This window comes from Platalea leucorodia, assembly GCF_965183815.1.
Source record: "Platalea leucorodia genome assembly, chromosome: 5".
NCBI lineage: Eukaryota > Metazoa > Chordata > Aves > Pelecaniformes > Threskiornithidae > Platalea > Platalea leucorodia.
Window position 1 is genome coordinate 8,141,687 of NC_138827.1, and position 21,904 is coordinate 8,163,590.

Sequence of the window (21,904 nt, forward strand, 5' to 3'; positions counted from 1 at the left end):
AAGCATTAACACGGTCCTTCTGCTCTAGACGTGCCAAGTCCTTAGAAAAAACAAAATTTTTCTAAGGACTCATGCTATTTCAGAGATCCGGTGATGTCAAGTGACCGTCTTCTCCCACAAAAGCCGCTTATGCAGCCTTCCTTTGCTTTGGTCTTTAAGAAGCTCTCTTATCTCTACAGACATCTAGTTTCTCAAATTTATAGGAGGCTTCTGTCTTGCAACAAAATACAATCTACCATGCAGATACCATGCAACTTCTTCAAAATTATAATATTTCACTGTAGGAAATATTCATATATTCATAATATTGGATTCTATTGAACAACAAGTGTATTTGGTAAAATGTGATAAAATAATATTTTTTGCAATAATCGCCTTGCTTCACAGGCACCAAAGAAACCGCAACTAACTATCACCATCTAGAGGTAAAATGTAAATTCAAAATTTTTTTTAATTCTGATCTGGATTCTGTCTTTATCCCTGTGAATATACTAGACAAGAAATTATTTTCTAATGGTAGGCTGACTGCGCAAGATCTGCCTCACAAAAAAGATTCACAAAAAAGATGGGCATCAAACCGCACAGATCACGAATAGGAGCCATCAGAAAGGAACTAGTTAACTAGAGAAGACAGCATGTTTATAAGAGAAGAGTAGACTTTTGCCAGCATGACCCTGATTTTACAAAGCTGCCTAATATTTACACTGTCTGTTTGAAGGACTAGGCTTTCTTAACTGTTACTTTGTACAAAATATATTAGTTTCTTCCTATGTGGCTAGGTCCTTTAATGCTTATAACTAATCAGTTTACCACTTACTAATAGCCATCACACACTTTGCAATAAAATAAACCTCTGAAGCTTCTTTTGGACTCGAAGTGGGTAACTGTAATTGTTCTAATGTTCTTGCTAGAAGATATTGTTATGACAATCTAGTCTGAGCTCCTGTCACAGCCCAGATAATTTCATACAGTAACGTCTAAATAATCCTTATGATTTGTTGATTCATAATAAGGACATCAACTGGTCATCTAATCTTTCTACTCAGGTGCAAATTAATTATACTAGTCAGCACTAATGAAGGGCAAGACAGTAGTCAAGATATAAACCTGAAGCAAAACAAAGCTGAGCAAGTATAAAGAGAGAGGATGTGCTTCTGAAAACATTAGAATGAGCTTGCCATGCACAGAAGATAAACACTAGTGGAAGGAAAAAGATTTCCTAATCATACCTATTATTTCCATTTTAGGACTAAATTAGTCATTCTTAGCACAGCATTACAAGGGCAACTCATGTTTAGTTAATCCCATGACCTCCAAGTTTCTTCCACTGTACTGTTGCTGCAGGGCATACTGATTTCAACAGTTCAGAAAATTTTTTTGTGAATTCTGAAATGTATTTTATTCAGTACACTTAAATATGAACAAAAGGTATAGTGGTATTTATCCAGAAAAGTTGCCTATGTTCCAAAATACTGCTATCCAGGGATTTCCCAAGAAAGAAGTTACATCTTCGTGTTTGGATTGATTTTAATTCAATTTAATTAGCTCAATTCTAGACCCATGTAAACTCTCGGTATTCACAAGCTCTGTGGCAAGATGTCTTGCACCCCAATTATACGTTGTTGAGAAAACCACTGTCACACACTTGTTTTGAAACTGCAAACTAGTACTTTCAATGGATGCTCCAATTTGCATTTTGAAACAGTTAAAAATCTCTCCATGTCTTTCATGATTTGAAAGATTGCTATTGTATTCCCCTCTCAGTTGTCTTTCTTGCAGGCTGAGAATTTCTAATATGCTCCTCAAATTCATTTTTTCACCCATATTCTTTCCAGTTCTGATCTTTGGAGATGACTAGAACTGCAAACAGATAAGCCAGAGAATATACACGACATAATAGAGTTTTCTGGTTTTCTATCCCTTTCCTAATGACTTCTAACAACTTGGTTTTTAGACCTCCCTAAACCTTTTTGAAAATTGTGTCAGATTAGATACTTTAAAATCTTCTGGTACACAAGCTAGAAGCTATTTATCAGTCAGTTTCCAGCTATTTCACCCTTGAATTCCTAGTGAACTGCATGTGGAGATGCATTCTTTATTTGTTCAATCTTCTACTGGTATTTCATTTAAAACAGACAATCTGCTAATTCTCCACAAGGAAAAATCCAGAATGGGAATACCCCATAACAACTCCATGGTTCCTCTACTTTTCTTTGGAGATGACTTACATTCTTTAATTTTTTTAAACATATTTATTTACTTCTAATAACTTTCTTTATTTTGGTGCTTAGCCATCCTTCTCTAGTTTTTTCGCTCTCTCTTTTTTTAAAATAGGTTATGCATGTCCTCTAAGCAATATCCAAGTTTTTAAATAGTCTCCATTATGCCTGCAAACCATCTTAGCTGTCCCTTTTAGTTTTTTTTTAAACGGCTTCCTCATTTTTTTCCCTCATTCTCTTTTTTGTAGTTATGTATTACAGTAGTGAATTTTTGCTTTTGTTCTTCCTTTTACAGTAGAGTTTAAATGACTGAATTTTAGTTTATTTAAATGCCTATTTCCATCCCATTCTTTACATGTAAACCTTCCTCTACTTTTCAGTTTATAAGTTTTATGATCTTCAAGTGCCAGTAACTGAGTCCTGCATTTAAAATCATCCCTCCTATGAAAACTCCCTTTATTCCAGAAATATATCCAAATCCTGATGGATCTAAACCTTTTATTTTTCCCACATTTTTTCCTTCATGCAGCACTACTAGATCCCCGCCTCTCTGAACTCTCCATACCCTCCTTTACCCAGTATCACTGGAAACCAAATCGAACATTATCTTCCACACCACGGCTTAGTAGCTCATCTAGAAACATGAAGTCTTCCCACCTTTCTATTTATCAGGTAAAGTCCCATACGATACCCTGGGGAACGACAAAATTGAACTCCCCAACACCTACAGCCACCTCTTCTCAGTAGAGATCTTTGTTCTCAGAGGACTATTCACAGTGCAAGCGAAAACAAAGCCCTAAATGGCTATTTAATTTTAAAAGCCCTGTATCACAACATTTATTTTTTGTCTTTATTTATTGTACTCACCTGAAAGTTCGTCAATTATTGTGAAATGGTGATATTTCAGAAAAAAAGTGGAAAAAAATTTGTAATTGAACTTAATAATTGCACTTAAGTGCACATCCAATTCTAAATAGCTTTTTCACTAAAATTGATACACCACCTAATTGTTGTAACATCCACAATTGAGCGATATAAGTCAATGGCTCTATTAATTTTTAAGGCAGTATTAGATACTGCTAAGCTGTGAGCACCAATTAATCTGCTGCTCACAACTGTCCCCTTGAACTCAGTCATTCAAATTGAGCATAAAATTTGGCTATGTTTCTAGACCTTGTTTTTAAATTCTTAAGATTCATAACCAGTAAATGCTGCCAGTTAAACATTACTGCAAGAGTGTGGTGTAACTCTACAAATATAGAGCTCTGATTAAAATTTCCACGTCTAATAGGATTCATTATAAACTGTTGCTTGCTTTCAGAGTCCACAACCTTATTTCTAAGCTTGTCCAGAATCCTTAACAGAAATTAAAGAAACTATTTGATGGTTGAAACTAGGTGACAAGTATATCGGAACTAGAACCTTTTCCTTCTATATTCACTGAAGAATAACATCTGGGTTTTTTTAAGGATGGAAGATGTACTGATTTTGAACATGACATCTGAAACACACTGAAATATTAACATGACACAAAAAGAAGTGCTTTGAAACACCCTTCAAAACAGCATTGCAAATCTGCATTAAATTTAAAAAAAAAAAAAAAAAAAAAATTTAAAAAAGCAAGCACTATAACAAAACTCCTGCTGGAGTCTATTCTTAGCCTGTCCAGGTCAGGCCCTCCTGATATGCGAATTAACATGGCATTCATTTCTTTTCCTGGTTTAAGAAGCACAAATGCAAAATTAGCATTGATTTCAAAGAGGCACAGCTACCCAGGTTTATTTCTCCTAATTTTTATATTCTTAAGAAGCATTTATAAGCCCTGGAAAAAAGATGACAGATACTGTGGAACTGATAGGTTCATACTTTTCCAAACTATTTGAGGTGCTCTGCAATTCTTTCCACCCTCTTTTGGTCGTTTCCAAGGCATGTGATATGTATGCAGTAGTTTATTTTCAGGCAGGCTAAGCATCTTAAGGCTAATTTCCAATTAGCTTTAAGTACAGGCATAAGTATTTAGCATATCTAAAAATGATGCTTACCCAAACCCAAAGTTTCAAACTTTGCCTGTTCAAACTGGCGCACTTTAGCTTTCTCCACAGTTCGTTTGACATCTTCTTCTCAGAATTAACCAGCACAACCAAGAGTCAGGTTTTACATCTCAAATTACGGTTACTCAAGCACTTGCAGAGAAATCTAACTCCAAAAGATGTTGGTAATGATCTCAATAATATCAACATTCTGCAATATTGCTACTTTCCTTTACATTGATACACTACAAGCAATTTCTCATGTAGCTGATACTAAGAGTTATACATGCATTTTAATTTTCTGCCATTGGAGAAATAAATGATAAAGCAGCAAAAATAATGTTTATTATGAATAACAGGACTCTCAGAAAGGAGCTCAGTCATTTATCCTAATTGTCACTCCTAGTCCTTGCCTGTTGATTGCATACTGGTAGCCTGGTAAATATCCTCTTCCACAATTCCAACATTCAGTCAAATTCCCTGTAGCCAGGAGCACACAGTTTGGCAGAGATTTAACAAGAGAAATGAACAATGCTGTTACTGAGGCTATTCTGAAGTTTTATGAATTAATGCTTTCCTGGTAGCTATAAAATGCAGAATATATATTCAGCAAGCACACGACTACATATTTGATCAGAGATGTGGCAATTGCTTCAAGTGTTTCACCATAGTGCTATGCCACAGAGTGTATGTCTATTCAGGAAAATTTCTTCTTTTCCCCATAAACAGTGGCAGAAAACAAAGTTATTTGCTAGACAGACACTCTTCCCAGTCATACTCCTGCTACTGAGATCAAAAACTGGTAGGAATGCCATTAATGCATTCTTCCATATGGAAAGATCTCAGCAGATACCAAGCTCAAAGTTTAATAAGAATTATAGAAGTTTTAGGTCACTTCTACAGGTAATTCTTGCTTGCTTTTTTTTAAATATTAAAAGACAAAGTTGAGCAAGCAAACAACTGTTCACCAGAGGAATTCTATGATATTCTGTGCTGTTCTGTAATTAAAGACAAACTAGTCTGACCACAGACATTCTATGTCTATTCTAGACACACACTTCTAACTTTCCACATTACAGATGTCCCATAAATTGCTAGTGTGAATAGATAATGAATAGAACATATTAGGAAGAACTTGTACATTTTTCAAATACGTATACCAAGAAACAGAATTTTGCACACTATGGATGCCCAACATTATGAGAATATATTTTAGACATAAAGAACTTAACAAAATTCTCAAAATGGTCTTTTTGTAAATCTAGAATTTTCAATCTTTTAGAATCTTGCCATGGTATTTTGCTTCCTTTTTTCCTCTTCTCAAGAGGCTTAGCCTTCAATCACAGGTTCTTTGTTTTCCATTGATGATGAGTAATGGATGAAATCTATTAAAACCCACTCTGTACCAGCACAACCTATTTTCTAAAATGTCATGCCGATGATAAATAGAAATAAGGTGTAAAAGCACAATAAAAAAACCCTAGATTTTGTTCAAGTCACTGTAGTTAGGCCCTTAACCAAAGCAAACTCAGAGCAATACCTAACCCTCTACTCACTTCAGCAGATTTTGGATAAAGCCCTGAACATCTTATAAATTGGGAAGCTTAGTTTATCTCAATATTTTTCCTATTGAAAAAGAATGTGCAGAACATCTACAGTATATATGAATTCTGCAAACTTTCCAGGCTTTCATGATGCCATTTGTATAGTCATGTACAGTCAAACTGCATGAAAAGTATTGAACTCTTCAGTAACTTTGATATCAAGTTACAAGTAAAATTAAAAATAAATTAAATCCTTCAAAGAATTAATGTTTTTTAATCCAGTTCTAATATACTTTAATGAAAAGCTGTTTATTACTTAAAAAAAAATGGCATATTAATTAGCAACCTTATAAATAAATTGGGTTTGGTTCATGTCTTAGTAGTAATGACACTAACAAACTCAAAACACAAAAGTAAGCTTAATAATAAAAAAGGATTCTTTCTTCCCATTCAACCAAAGAGAATGGAACTGAAAAAGCAAATAATAAAATTAAAATTGTTGATAAAAATGCAACCATTTGCAATACACGCAAATTCTCCAAGACCCTTTTTCAAACAGATAGGTGCTTACGTGCTTTTCTTTTATTTCTTCTTACATTTTTTTCTGGCCATTTAACCACTCAGGACCTCCAAACTGGCAGATTTTTTTTTTTTTTTTTTTCAACAAAATGGCCTCCCTATGCAGTAATAATGTTACTATTGAACTTAAGAACCTTTAATAGTATACAAGACAGTTTTCCTCCCATTCCTTCATTTATCACAGCATCTCCTATTACTAAAGAGCTGCCTATAGCTAAACTCTCTGCTCATCCACAAGCAGTTGCAACAATTGTTTTGTTTCTACTTTTCACTAACCAACCAAATGAGGAGGAAAACCTGTGTGAGCAACAGACCATTGGTAAACACACCTGAGAAAGCCATAGTTTAAGTTTCCTTCTTATTCGCAACTTATACGGAAAAGATTTTAAAGTGCTTTTCTTTGCAATAAGTCTCCCACTGCAACAATTCATGCCCACTATTTGGTAATTAGAAATTATGTTAACTTTTCACATAAATATGAAAGAAACATGGAACTGTGTTCATTGCACCCACATAAGCTTTCCTGAGTATCAGGAAAAGAGATGATCAACTATGGGGTCATAATCCTCCTCTCCTGTCTTTCACATAACAACAGATATCAGTAATATTAAAAAGACACAAAATTAATGCTGTACAGACAGTACTGTTACACGTCATTTCTCACCATCATTAATAACAGTCAGAAATACACTTAAAAATTAAAGGGATATTCACTAGGTGCCTTCATTTCAATCTGTACTGCCAATATAACTAAAAAAAAAAAAAAAACCAACCAAAAAACAAAAAAAACCCCAAAAAGTCAGAGAATGTAGACATTCAAGTGTCATATTGTTGCAAACACAAACGACCTCATCATTCAGATACCAAATATTTTTCTGGAATTGTCTTATTTTGTAGTTATCTGCCAGAAACTCAAAATTTCTATGCAACTTCAGGCGGAAAAAAAACAACCAAACAAATAAAAAAAAAACAAACCACAAAAAAGAAAATTCTGAGGTACATCACATTCCAGCTTTTGCTTGATGTCTAATTGTAAAAATGCTTGAGGAAAGACTGAACTTTTAAAACTCAAAGCTTTTTAAATAGTACATCATAGGTAGCCCTTAATATTACTCTTTGCTGCCCATCCACACAGGCAGCAACATTAATTCCAGAGACGACTACTACCAAATCAAGGGCAACTAAACAGCACTGGGGACAAGGATGAAGTGCACAGGGGCCCAGCTGTTCCAGGTCCTGCCAGTGAGGGAAAAGGCTTGCAAAGGAGCAGGTAGATCCTGTGGATCAATACCTGGTTGCACATCAGGCACCACTGGCAGATTTAGCTTTTACAATCACGGGACTGTCTCTAATGATGAAGGACTCCTGGGAGAGACGAAATCAACCTCACAGAGTGCGACAAGATCATCTTTGCCAACAGGCTGACCAGCCTGGTGAGGAAATGGTGGATAGGGTGGAAAGCAAATGGTGCATAGTGATAGGAACAAGAGAAACCTAAGAAATGACAAAGTGGGATGACAAGAATAAAACAGAGCACCCTACGAAACAAGCAGGAGGAACCAGAGCTCCTCTACTGGTCACAGAACTGCAACATCATTAGAGTAACAGAGGTGTGGTGAGGTGGGATACTGACGCTTCTGAGAATTTCTGCGTTAGCAGACTGGTGTCTGGGTTTGAGAATGTGTAGCCAGTGACAGCAGCGTGGAGGAATATGTGAGAGCCAGAAAGACAAAAATAATCACATTTGTCAACAAGTTAGGTTTTCACAAACACTTGTGCACATGAATTTGGTTGATTATTCAATGCTTTTGAACAAATTACTAACTGTTCAGTATTGTTAGCTTTTCTTTCTATTAGCTAAAGTCTTATTTTTCATTGTCTTTTACTGGCCAAATGGTGGGGGTTTTCCTGTATTTTTCAACTATCTGCCAACACTTCATAAATGATTCAAAATTCTACAAAAAATCATCATTCAGAGTGAGAGGAATGTTAAAAAGCTTCACAAATCTTGTTCAGAGCTAAGTACATGTGGCTGAAACCAAAGTGGGAAAATTTTGCAGCTGCTAATAATCCGCAAATAAAGAAATACAAACAGCCTGGGACAGCATATTAAAGCCCATTCTATCCATGGAGGGTATAATTGTTCTGAAACCAAGAATTCAGGAATCAAGGAACAGTATAGGATTTCAATGCTTCAACTACAAGGCAGGCTAGAGCACAAACCCCTAAATTCAGAGCCGCCTGAAGCAGACACACTATGAACACATCCAATGACACATAGTGATGGCTTGTTGCACCATTCAAAATGCTTGAGTGTGCTACTACAGTAAGCCACATCTGTCTGTCTGTCAAGCAACATTTTTGGTCATTGATACCCTCAAAACTGAAATAGAATATGTACATGCAGACTGAAGAAGACATTACTGATGAATATTGAATTGTTGTACTCCCTGGCCAATGCAGTCATCTTATTAGCATGCTTTTAAAGCATTAAACTATTAAAAGCCAACCCTCAAAATACGCTACTTGGATAATCAACACAATCCTATGGATGAATATATGTGACGTTACAGCTGCTGTTCATTAACTGATCTCTAATGAAATTATACCAAGATCTTTAAATTATTACAACGTGCCATTTCAGTCAGAAACTTTTACCCGGAATCTGTGTGAAGATGTATCACTTACCTGATAAACATGGAATGCATTAGCAGCTTTTCCACGCAGAAAGACTGAGGGAATCCAAACATTAATAAGAGCACGATTTGATCTGGGGAGGACAATGAAAAACTTAAAATATGGAATCATATTTATGTATAAGAATTGCAAAGCAACTACCTCCAGTGATTTAGATAATGATCCAGCTGATCAACAAAGCAACTTAACATTTCAAATAGAGTACCAGAAAAATTGCAGTTCTGCCTGGACCTTTTATACCTTCTGTATCTAAAGGTGTTCCCTAAAATTAACATGACTGAAAAAGAGCACTGAAACAATTCTCTTTGTGGGTTTTTTGGGTTTTGTTTTTTTTTACAGGGTGCATTTGACAACATTTGGTTATACACATAAAAACTATTAATTTCAACAAACTCAACATTTTGGTCCACAAAAGTCAGCAAAAAACTGAGTTCATTAAATAACAGAAGAGCACTGCACAATTATGGAGAAGCCATTTCCATCCACTCTTTGTAATTCATCTACAACTTTCTATCACTCAAAGACATCAGCTACATTTTCACCCCCCCATCCACAAAAAGCTAGATTCATTAATCTGACTAGTAAAGGCAAAACTCCAAATCACAACACTCTAGAATGATCTGGGATGACCAACTGGGTTGTTTGTGGGGTTTTTCTGTAGTCCTGTTTGTATGCATTGATTAGAAGTTATTAGGTAAAAATGAGAAAGTCCATCGCATGATGAATAGCATCTAGCATCTATCAAACCCAAAGCAACAGAAAACAGTAGCTTTTTGGTGCTTTGTTAGAATACCAAGGCCTAGTGCACTGCAAGAGCACTCCAAGAGAATCTTCATAAATCTATACTCCTTGCATTCAACATTATTAAAAACTACATTAAGGAGTGGACTGGGCAGCTCTCCATACTTTTTAACAATGGAACACCACAACTGAGAATTCAGTTATTGGAAATAATATAGGAAAAGCAAATTATTGAATCTGTTTGCTTATTCTTCTTTCCCATAAAGACAGTATGAAGACAAAAATATGTGTATTATGAAACTTACATTTCAAAATCTGACAAACTCTGATCTTCAGATGTTTGACTCAAATCTCCAGGGACCTATATTTACAAAACAGAAATAATTCTCACACACTGGTAATTATGCTTTTTATTAAGAAAGCATAATATTATAAGGAAATTACAATTCAACATTCCATTTTTTAAATGCCAATAAAAACTATTACTGAGAAACAATAAAAGAAAAATAAACAACTGTGCAACAGGATTATGAACATATCACCTCCGCAAGTCCTTCATGTTAGATTTTGCTATAGTTTTGTAAAGAAACAAATTGAGGTCTGTAAAAGCATGTAACTTTGAAAGGTATAGAAAACCCAGAAAAAAGCATCATTATTAGGCCTTGATAAAGAAAGTATGCTAAAACAAAGTACATTGTGTATATAAACAATTCATGGAAGAGATGAAGCATATAAAACCTAGCGATCACTTTCTTTTACAACCAACTTTCCGTTAAGAGGAAGACAGATGATCATTTTACTTGAGCTGTGTTCTTAAAAAACATTATATAGCTACAAAAGTTCATAAAGATGGCAATGATGGACTAACACCTGCAGAATCAAAAGAAGTAGCAGTTGTGAGAAAACAAGATTGAAAAAGCATTTAGAACTGAAACAGCAATAGCTTTTTACCTTACTTTAAAGCTAGTTAAACATAAAAGGATATCTTCTTACCTTTAAATACTGTAAAATGTAAAGCATAACCCAGAATAGTTAATGTGCTTTGATGAAGAAAAAGAGCTGAAAGTTGTGAACTTCCATAGACAGCTTCTACATTAGTTAAATATTGGTTCAGCATATCTCTATAACATATGTTGCATGCATGTTACTGTTTTTCAGAATATTTGCTGCGTAAGAAACTTAAATATATATCGTTGCTTATTGTAAAGCAATATATATATATATTTATTGCAAAGCAATATAAAATTTCAAAGGGGACTAAAGAAAATCTACTTCCCAGATGTTTTGACAGCTTAAGACCTCGCAATACACAAGACAAAACTGAATTTTGCCTTCCCAAGATTAAAGGGATATGGCTCAGCAAAAACTAAATCATTCCTGCCAGAGAAAGCAAAAGAGTAAAAGAATTGTGCAGAGCCAAGACAGCCCTGAGGCATATATACAGGGCATATATACGGAGTCCTGAGCACCTCTGCTGCCCTTTTTTGGAGGAATGAGGTGGGAAGGGCCAGTATGACCTGTCTCTCAATTACCACCACCAGCTGTTGTCTGTTCACTGTCCAGTCCACCCTCCAGAGGCAGCACACAGCCTGGCTTCCCCGGGCTCTTGTGCTAGAGACCAGGCGTTCTTCTACCTTGCCTACAACCTGCACCCTCTCTTTGCCTATATCTGAAGTGGCAAATCCTACCACCAGGTATATACAATTATTTTAATTAACTTCAGAAAAAGTTTTGCATAAAAACCTCGAAAACAGAGCGTGGACTTTGAAAATAAGAAAAAGGATAACATCAGTGAGTTCCACTGCTTGCACATCTATGTTGAAACAGGTTGGTTACTATTCACTGTAATGCAAAACACAGTGATGGAGACATAACATCCATGTACCTCCTCATACCCTTGAAAGCATATATTTTCTGTTTTAATATTGCTCTGTTGCAGAAGTTCTGAAACCAAGTAACTAGAAATTTGGAAAGATCATTGAACAATTAATTTATAAATTGCAGCCATTAAAATTGGTTATCAGCACTAAAAGGAAAGGAGAAGACAGTGAAAAATCATGGAAGCTATATTTATAACAAACTGTAAATTATATACTATTTTAATAATAAAATCTCAAGAACTTGGCTGATATTTTCAAACAAATCAAAGGGGGATCAAATATTCATATCCCACAATTTCTGGCAGTTACAGAACTTTAACAACTTTGCAAATTCTAAGTAACAGATCAGCAGACTTTTGTTTACTAATATAGAATTAAAATGTATCCACTTCTTAGGATAATGCAAAAGTCTTTAGGACTGTGTTCAATTCACAGTTTCATTTTGGACAACAGCAACTAGCATTTAGCTAGCCTTTAAAAATATAGTACCACTTCCACTTCTTAAAAAGTTTTAGGAATTAGTTTTCTCTCAGTATCCGATACATTACAATATAGTATCAGTATCTAACTACTGGATTAGGATATGGAGATACATGGTTAAAAACAAAATCTCTGAACAGGGACATACAGCGCAAAATCTCCAAGTAAAGAAAGTACAGCTATAATACACGTGATTTATCATTTATCATCTCCTAACACAATAGTGTGATTGTTTCCATCTAAAAGGCTGAAAATTATAGGTGAAATCCTGCTTCACTGATGCACACAGAGCTGTCATCAGCCACTTTACATAAATGTTATGATAAAATAGGCATGACTGCTTCCAGTGCAAACAAAAAAGGAGCAATACCACATAATCATATGAACAAAAACTATTAAAATATGCCTCCCTCAGAAGATGGACAATTATTAGGAACATTCTTGGCCCCTTCTGTTTCCTCCCTGTTCGTTTTCAAATTTCAACCCCGTCTTTTTTTTTAACACAAAAAGCCAAAGTGAAGCAATAGTCGGTAGAAAACCATTTTATTGTCTGAATGTATCTATTTTACATTCAATTCTGCTAAAGAGAATCAAACACTATAAAAAATACCAAGTAAGGGGTTCTTGAAAGATGTGTTATTGGCTGTTATTTCTTATAAGCTAATATATATTTTATTTCATCACGAGTAATGGTTTTGAGCTTATTCCAGAGTGGTATTCTACATTGTAATAAACAAATGCTTACCGGTCCTCTCAAATCAATTAATTCTTGTCTCATCTGGGACACAAGAGCTTCTTTAGCCATCAGAGCACGATGCAGCCTCTCATTGAATTCAATCAGTTCCCCATGCATTTCAGCTACCTGAAAAACAAAGCCAAGAGATAATTGTGTTCTAAACTGGAAAAAAACACACTATGTAATTTCTTACACGTATATCAACTTTTATTTATATTTTTTATCATACTCTCCAAGTAGTGTATCTCATTGCTAATGCGTTAGTTTGAGCTGACCATTAAGAACAAACACTGTTATAATAATTTTGATTCATGCCTTGAAATGTAGGTTTTGATATTGAATTCAATAGGACAAAATATAACACTATGTCCAATTTTATTCCTATCAGAGGTGATCCTATGGCAAATGATTCTAATAAAACATCTATTAACTTTTGTTTTCAGTTTAATTCTTTGATGAACACAGCACTCAACATTTGCAAACTAATCAAAATATTTTGAACTGGGAATAATGCAAAATGCACAAAGTGCATTAAACTTTGTCAATAATTCATAAGTAATAGATTCTGCACTCTTACTTTGAGTTTTAATAGGATTGGAGCTAGAAGTCCACTCATACCAGGCACATCTGTGAGGGGTCAAAGGAGCATAAACACCACAGTTGCGCTCTGGCACATGTTGTTGTGCATAGGTAAACAGTGTGGCCTCAAGCATGGCCTCTTTGGACACGAAGTCTAGCTATGTCTGTGCTCTCCATTTTTGAGTCAAGTGTCAAGAAAGCACCAATTGATGCAGGATGTTTATGAAAGTGAACAGGGCTGGATGAATGACAAGGATGAAAAGTATACTGATTTACAGAGCAAACTATGTTTAAGTTGGTTCCCTGCCAAGAGAAGCAAGAAACAATAAGACTAAAATCAAGGTTAAAGATTATATTGAGCTCCTGGATTTTTCTTACACAGAAGTATAAACCTACAGCTTAAGGGGGAAGAACTCCAAAAGGACAAGGGTTCCCAAATAGCAAAGGTCTAAACAGTAGCAGTAACGTGTTATCATCAAGAGAATGTGATGGGGAAACTAGAAGAAAGAAGTCTCAGTTATGATGGATGACCCATCAGTATATAGTAAACCTGGCAAGGGAGCTGTCTTGAACTGATAATGCCACTTGTAGCCTTGAAGCAAAATTTGAGCCAAAAAGGGTTTGTAGAATTATTTTCAAGGGAAAAGAAAGACTCTTCAGAAAACCCCACTGTTAGAAGTTTCCAAGTGAACCTCCCTATATGACTCCTGTATTAAAGGAAAGGAATACTGATGAGGGCCGCTATCAGAGGTGGAGCACCAGACGAGCAGTCCCAGGGCAGAGCAAGAAAAGCTACAATTTTAACAGGAGTAGTGAGATGAAAACACCAGCAGTGACTGGTTGGCCCCTCTAGTGGGCCTAGCAGGCTACCACAACAATACTGGTAAACATGTTTTTCAGGTTACAGCAACTCTGGAAATGCCTCCTCTGTCCTGGTTTCAGCTGGGATAGAGTTAATTTTCGTCTTGGTAGCCGGTATGGGACTGTGTTTTGGGTTTGGGATGAGAACAATGTCGATGATACACTGATGCTTTGGTTCTTGCTAAGTAGTGCTAAGCTGTCTCTAAACAGGTGCTAAGTGGCGCTCACACTGGTCAAGGACTTTTCAGCTTCCCCTGCTCCGCAGGGAGCACAAGAAGCTGGGAGGGGGCACAGCCAGGGGGGTGCTGACGCAGACTGGCCCAAGGGCTATTCCATACCATATGACGTCATGCTCAGTATATAAGCTGGGGAAAGAAGAAGGAAGGGGGGACATTGGGTATGATGGCGTTTGTCGTCCCAAGTAACCATTATGCGTGATGGAGCCCTGCTTTCCTGGGGATGGCTGAACCCCTGCCTGCCGATGGGAAGTAGTGAATGAATTCCTTGCTTTGTTTTGTTTGCGTGCACGGTTTTTGCTTTGCCTGTTTAACTGTTCTAATTTATTTTACTTCAATTATTAAACTGTTCTTATCTCAACCCACGAGTTTTCTCCCTTTTGCCCTTCTGATTCTCTCCCCCATCCCACTGGTGGGGAGTGAGCGAGCGGCTGCGTGGTGCTTAGTTGCTGGCTGGGGTTAAACCACGACATCCTCATATAGCCACCCAAAGCTAGGAGAATAGTAGAGGCAATGGGGTAATATTATGAATGCACAGCTGAATAAGATGAATATCAAACTGATAGCACAGGGATTTGGGCTATTGCCAAATCTCTTAAGAGTTCATAGTTTCCCTTCTGGAGGCAGTCCCCTACTACCTATGAATTTCGTGCTTTCCTTTTCTTGAATTACCACTCTGCCTTCTCCCTCTTCCCCAGGGCAGTTCACCAAGATAAAGCAGTTGAATTTAATTTGTTTAATTTAGTGCTTGCTTTTAGTTTAGTGCTTTGTTCCAGACAACCTGTATCCTTTACTTAATCAAAGGAAACAGAAAAAACTGCTTCAATTTGACAAGCTAGGAGCTGACATCATTGATTAAAAATAAAAAATAAAAATAATTATACTTGAGTTGAACTTCAAGTATTCTTTTCCGATTTATTTTTATATTAGAGGGAGTCCTTCAAATCCAGTAATTAATCAGTGTGGCATATATGCAAAAAGAGCTAAACTAAGCCCAGTTATGATTTGTCTAGACTGATATCTCTCATTAATTCTGAATTTACAAACTATTCTGAAATGCTCAGCAAATTACAAGCTAAAAACCAGTAACAGTAATTGAACTAACAACAAACGTGCCGTGTAATGGAACTGTCAGGAAGTACAAAAGCTAAAGATTTCACAGAGTGATTATTTAAACCCAAACAGGCAAACATTTTTATTTGTTTGCCTCATTATGTAAGCAGTTTTGGATTAATATTGATGCTTTATCTTACTCATCACAATACAAAAAGCTTGCAACGTGTCTGAGTTACCATTTAGTTTCGCTCCTCACTTTCTGAAGTGCGAAGGTTTAATGTAGTATTAATATCGTTTCAAGAATCAAATTTTTTATTATTATTTGTAGTGTACTAAAGCATCTTTAACTTACTGCTTTTGTTTTTGTTCTTGTCAAGCATTTCTGTTGCACTTAGTCCCATTAGAAAAACTAACTTCCCAGCCTCCTAATTAGACTCTTTTCTGGCTCCTCCTGATAAAAATCAGAATATTAGGCCTTCCCTGTTATCAATTAATGATACTATGTAGTCATATCTCAATTGTTGATTCAACATCATCCTTGATAAAAAAGGTTCTTTGACTTCAAACACTTGTTAGTAATTAGTAAGCTCATGTTGCAAAACCAAAAGATATCTAAATCCATATGAACTTCTGCATTACGACTAACATAGTAGGTGCCACTTAGCAAGCAGTTTTGCTTCATAAATTACAAATATTTATGCACCAAACAAAATTGCCAACTTTACTAGATAAAGTAATAACATAATGTCATTAACTCTGGATAAATTATTTTCCATACTAGCTTAACCACTCATTCCAATTCAAAGTGAGTGGTGTAATATTTAGGAACATCATAAGCCCCTCTCTGATTCAGGTTAATATTAGCAGGTCATGGTTAATTACAGAGAGCCTGGCCCGGGAGGCAGAACTTCCTTTTATTTCACATACAAAAAGATGCAGAATGCTACTAGTTGCAAATGCACAGAGAAAAACCATAGTGCTGATTGATAGTTGGTTGATTGGTTATCAAAAGCAACATACAAATTTAGGAATGGATGCAAAAGTCAGTAGTTTACATATTAGAAATCATGTTTGATTTTTCAGTGCCTGTCTCTATCAGGAGAAGAAAATCATAGAATCATAGAACACCAGGTTGGAAGGGACCTTTCTTTTCTGGTCCAACCTTTCTAGCACCATCTAGACGAGATGGCCCAGCACCATGTCCCCTTGAGTCTTAAACGTGTTCAGCGTAGCAGAGTCAACCACTCCCCTGGGGAGATTATTCCAATGATTGACTGTTCTCATGGTGAAAAATTTACCTCTCGTGTCCAATCGGAACCTCCCTCGGAATAGCTTGTACCCATTACCCCTTGTCCTCACCATGGGACTCCTTGTAAAAAGGGAATCTCCATCTTCTTTGTAGCTCCCCTTTAAGTACTGGGACATGGTGATGAGATCACCTCTAAGCCTCCTTTTCTCAAGGCTGAACAAACCCAGCTCTCTCAGCCTGTCCTCATACAGCAGGCTTCCCAGACCCTTGATCATCTTGGTGGCCCTTCTCTGGACCCCCTCCAGCCTGTCCACAGCTTTTTTGTACAGCGGGGACCAGAACTGTACACAGTATTCCAGGTGTGGCCTGACAAGCGCCGAGTAGAGAGGGATAATGGCTTCTTTGTCTCTGCTGGTGATGCCCTTTTTGATGCAACCCAGCATCCTATTGGCCTTCTTGGCCGCAGCAGCACACTGCTCACTCATGTTGAGCTTCCTGTCCACCAGGACCCCCAGGTCCCTTTCCACCGAGCTGCTCTCCAGCCAGGTGGATCCCAGTCTGAGCTGCACTCCTGCATTATGTTTTCCCAGGTGAAAGACCTCACACTTGTCCTTGTTAAACTTCCTAAGGTTCTTGTTAGCCCACTCTTCCAGCCCATCCAGATCTTCCTGCAGGGTGGCTCTCCCTTCCAGAGTGTCTACTTCCCCACTCAGTCTGGTGTCATCTGCGAACTTCATCAGGCTACACTTGATCCCGTTATCCAGATCACTTATGAAGATACTGAATAGCGTTGGGCCCAATATCGATCCCTGGGGGACCCCACTTGTGACGGGTTGCCAGTTTGAGAAAGAGCCATTTACCACCACCCTTTGGGTGCGGCCCACCAGCCAATTCCTCACCCACTGCACAGACCACTTGTCCAGGCCATAACGCATCAGTTTCTCCAGGAGGAGGCCGTGGGGAACCATATCAAAAGCCTTGGAGAAGTCCAAGTAGACAACGTCGACCGCTTGCCCCATGTCAACCGAGCAGGTCACTTTATCATAGAAGGCCACCAGATTTGTCAGGCACAATCTGCCCTTGGTGAAGCCGTGTTGGCTTTTCCCAATCACGTGCTTCATTTGACTTGTGATGGCCCCCAGGAGGATCCGTTCCATAACTTTCCTGGGGATTGAAGTAACACTGATGGGCCTATAATTACCCAGATCCTCCCTTAAGCCCTTCTTGAAGACAGGGGTAACATTTGCCTTCCTCCAGTCCTCTGGGACATCCCCCGATCTCCACGACTTCTCGAAGATTATAGAGAGTGGCCCCACAGTGACATCAGCCAGCTCTCTCAACACCCTCGGGTGGATGGCATCAGGGCCCATCGATTTGTAGGGGTCAAAAGCTCCTGTAACAATTCACATACTAACTCCTTCACTGATGGTGGGTCTATGTTTGGATCCTCCTGGATTTTCATTCCCAATGCCTGGGATCCAACAGTGTTGGGTAAAGACAGAGGTGAAGAAGGTGTTGAGAACCTCTGCCTTTTCAGCATTGTTGGTGACTGTTGGTGACATTGTTGATTCACCTCTACTGTTTAACAGTGAGCCTGTGTTTTCCTTCTGTTTCTGCTTGCAACTTACATACCGGAAGAACCCCTTCTTGTTATTTTTGACGTCTCTGGCCAGTTCCAATTCAAGTTGAGCTTTTGCCTTTCTAACTGCATCTCTGCACACTCTGGCAATGCCCTTGTAGTTCTCAGTGGGCAAACTTCCACTTCTCCATCTCTGGTAAGCATCTCTTTTGGTTTTAAGCAGACCCAGGAGCTCGTGGCTGAGCCAAGGGGGCCTCTTGCTCCGCTTCCCTTTTTTTTTATAGGGGATAAACTGGTTTTGTGCTTCCAAGAGAGCATTCTTGAAGAACTCCCAGCACTCACTGCCTCCTTTGTCCTCTATGGAAGCTTCCTACAGAACCCCTCCCAACTGAGCTCTGAGCAAGCTGAAGTTTGCTCTTCTAAAATCTAGAACCCTTGTCTTGGTGCTGACCTTCAGCATGCTCAGCCAGATCCCGAACTCCACAATATCGTGATCACTGCAGCCAAGGTTGTTACTGACCGAGATATTACAAAGCAGGTTTTCTTGGTTTGTGAATAGCAGGTCCAGTAGTGCCTCCTTCCCGGTTGGCACATCTAACATTTGTAAGAGGAAACAGTCCTCTACGCATTCCAGGAACTTGATGGATGACATGCAAGCTGCTGTATCGTTCGTTCAGCAAATGTCTGGGTAGTTGGAGTCATCCATGAGAACCAGGTTCTGTTGACCAGAAGCTTGCCTTAGTGTCCCAAATATCGCTTCATTGGCTTTATTGTTGTGGTTTGGAGGTCAGTAGCAGATGCCCACTGTAAGGTCCTGCTTGGAGACAACCCCTCTGATTTTAACCCAGAGGCATTCAGTAGAGCACTCACAATCACCATAAAATAAAATCACCAAACTTCAATACGTTCGAGGTTTTCCTCAATATAGAGTGCGATTCCTCCACCTCTTTTTCCCTGCCTGTCTTTGCAAAACAGCCTATAACTGTCCATCGCAATTCCCCAGTCATGTGAGTTGTCCCACCATGTCTCAGTTACTCCTATGATATCATAACCTTCTGACTGGGCATGGAGCTCCAGTTCCTCCTGCTTGTTTCCCAGACTGTGTGCATTTGTATACATACACTTGAGGCGGTTGCTCCTCTGGTACACATCTTGGGAGACAGCTAAGGAACACCCATCGCCGCTCTGGTTGGCCTGACTTACTCCCCAGTTGGATGTGGTGGCATGAGCATTTATGTTTTGGACCCTACCCCCCGAGTCCTTCAGTTTAAAGCCTGCCTCACCAAGTTAGCCAGCCTGTTGCTGAAGATTCCCTTGCCCCTTCTAGGCAGGTGGATTCCATCCCTCCCTAGCGTGTTATAGTCATGGAAGAACGCCTCATTGTCATAAAAGCCAAAACCCTCACGATGGCACCAGCCACGTAGCCAGGAGTTGATACGCATTATGCGCCTATTTCTGGCTACCCCCTTCCCTCGAACTGGCAAGATGGAGGAAAAGATAACCTGGGCACCAATGTTTTTCACTTGCACCCCCAGGGCTTGAAAGTCTTCCTTGATTTTACCCAGGTTTTGGCTTTCACTGTCGTCCATGCCTACATGAAATACTAACAATGGAGAATAATCTGTTTTCTTGATGAGTTGTGGCACCCTCTCGGCCACGTCTCAAACCTTAGCTCCCGGAAGGCAGCATACCTCTCGTGACTCCCTGTCAGGTCGGCAGATGGATGCCTCAGTACCCTTCAACAGACAGCCACCCACTACGAGTACTTGTTCCTTTTTACGATGTCCACTGTGTGTTGCTGGTACAGTTTCCCCTTGCAGGGGGCTTTGCAGGCCTATCCAAACTATCTGATGTAATATCTGACTATCTTCTCTCCCTTTAATTTGGATGTCCCTGAAGTAACTTTCTACTTACAGACTCAATTAATATGTAAATTCAACAGCTCTCTCAAAACACTGGAAGTAATATAAAAATTTAAGTGTCCCTAGCAAAGTTAAACAATAAAAAGAAAATTTAACAGCAAACAAAACTGCAAATCACTTGTTATGTATTATCAAAAGGACAAATTGGCAGGTATGTTACCTGTGAAAATCTCTTTTATTAGTAATTATTTCAGTACTTTCCCTTGTCAAAGAAAAACGTATTACCATCACAGCAAACCAAAAGGAGCAATGAGATATACTTCTGAACAGCAATATTGATTTAGGTTCCTCTAATTTTTCCTGCATCAAGGTCTGCTAAAAACAATAAAGAGGTCTCCTTATAATGATAGCCTTTCAGTTACATTTTATGTCATCACATCTTCCTTTATCCATTCCACACTGAAGCTTAAGCAATAATTTTCCCGACTGGCACTTCAGTCATCTTCACAGTTGTTCTTCTCCATGACAATATGTTTAAAGCAGAAAATTAAAGTACAAATGAACTAAGTTTCCCTTGGCCAGATGATCATTCAGATTTGTCCTGGTCATATCAGAAAGCATGCTTACAAGAGCCCAAATCCTTATCACAAAGGGGAAGTGAGGCTAACGTAAAATATTTAGATTCCACACAAACAGAACTCTAAAGACCTGTTGTCAAAAGAAAATCTAAGTCTACCCCTGCTGCCTGACAGCACTGCAGCTATACTGTCCAGCACAGCCACATTTAAGAGCAGTCTCCAGAAAGATGACGAAGGTAAACACCACTTAATGTTCCATAGCAAAGGACTAAGCTGTTAACTTAAAACCTGCTAGGAATGCTTCACTAAGCATATGAATAATACAATCTGTCTTAGAAGGACATGCGCAACAAGAAAAATCAATAAGGTTTTTCAAAAGGGTGTTTTAGTTGAACTCAGGTTTTTTTAATATGATTTGCAGCTAAAATTCATAAAAGTTTTTGCACAAGCCACATCTGAATTAATGACTTTCTATAAGATACAGGCATTTTTTTCCCCAATTGTCACAAAATGCAAAACAATGCATGTCCCAAGAAACTCTAGACAGAACTAGAAGTTGCTTCCTTTTGCTCTCAGTGGAAGCAAGGGTGTATTTTTCCCATCAGAAGATGCCCTTTTTCAAAAATCAACATTCTTCTACATTTTTCCCCAACAGAAATAAAGCCAAAGGTCTTCAAAAAAGAGCAGGTATCCTACTAAAGATCAAGAATTTTGTTTTTCTACAAGTGAAAAACAGTAAAACTCAAGATGGCAGACAGTTCAGACAAATCTATTGATATAGCCAGAAAATGCTAAGTCATTGCTTTCTTTTTCAAAACTTCCATTTTCTATTCTTGACATTTCCATCTGCAAGCAAGTTATTTGGTTCAAGGCAGACTGAAAGATCCATTTAAGAAAAGGGTTGGGTTTTGGGGTTTTTTATTTATTTTGTTTTGTGGCGTGGGTTTTTATTTGTTTGGGGTTTTGTTTGTTTGTTTACTATAGGTACATAAGGTAAG

At 38.0% G+C, this 21,904-nt stretch overlaps 1 protein-coding gene across 3 annotated transcripts in view; it reads right to left on the reverse strand.

The window, feature by feature from the left end:
- LOC309591075 (sorting nexin-29-like) overlaps positions 1-21,904 on the reverse strand; it is a 131,791-nt gene that overhangs the window by 50,830 nt on the left and 59,057 nt on the right. For 2 of the 3 annotated variants that reach the window (XM_082312826.1, XM_082312827.1), the window contains exons 16-18: positions 12,916-13,032; positions 10,116-10,171; positions 9,061-9,142 (exon numbers count right to left, since the gene is read on the reverse strand). In XM_082312826.1, coding sequence (XP_082168952.1) covers positions 9,061-9,142; positions 10,116-10,171; positions 12,916-13,032 — 255 coding nt within the window. Of the gene's footprint in view, positions 1-9,060; positions 9,143-10,115; positions 10,172-12,915; positions 13,033-19,006; positions 19,281-21,904 lie in introns of those variants that run through there. The other variant, XM_082312828.1, reaches the window with a different exon arrangement.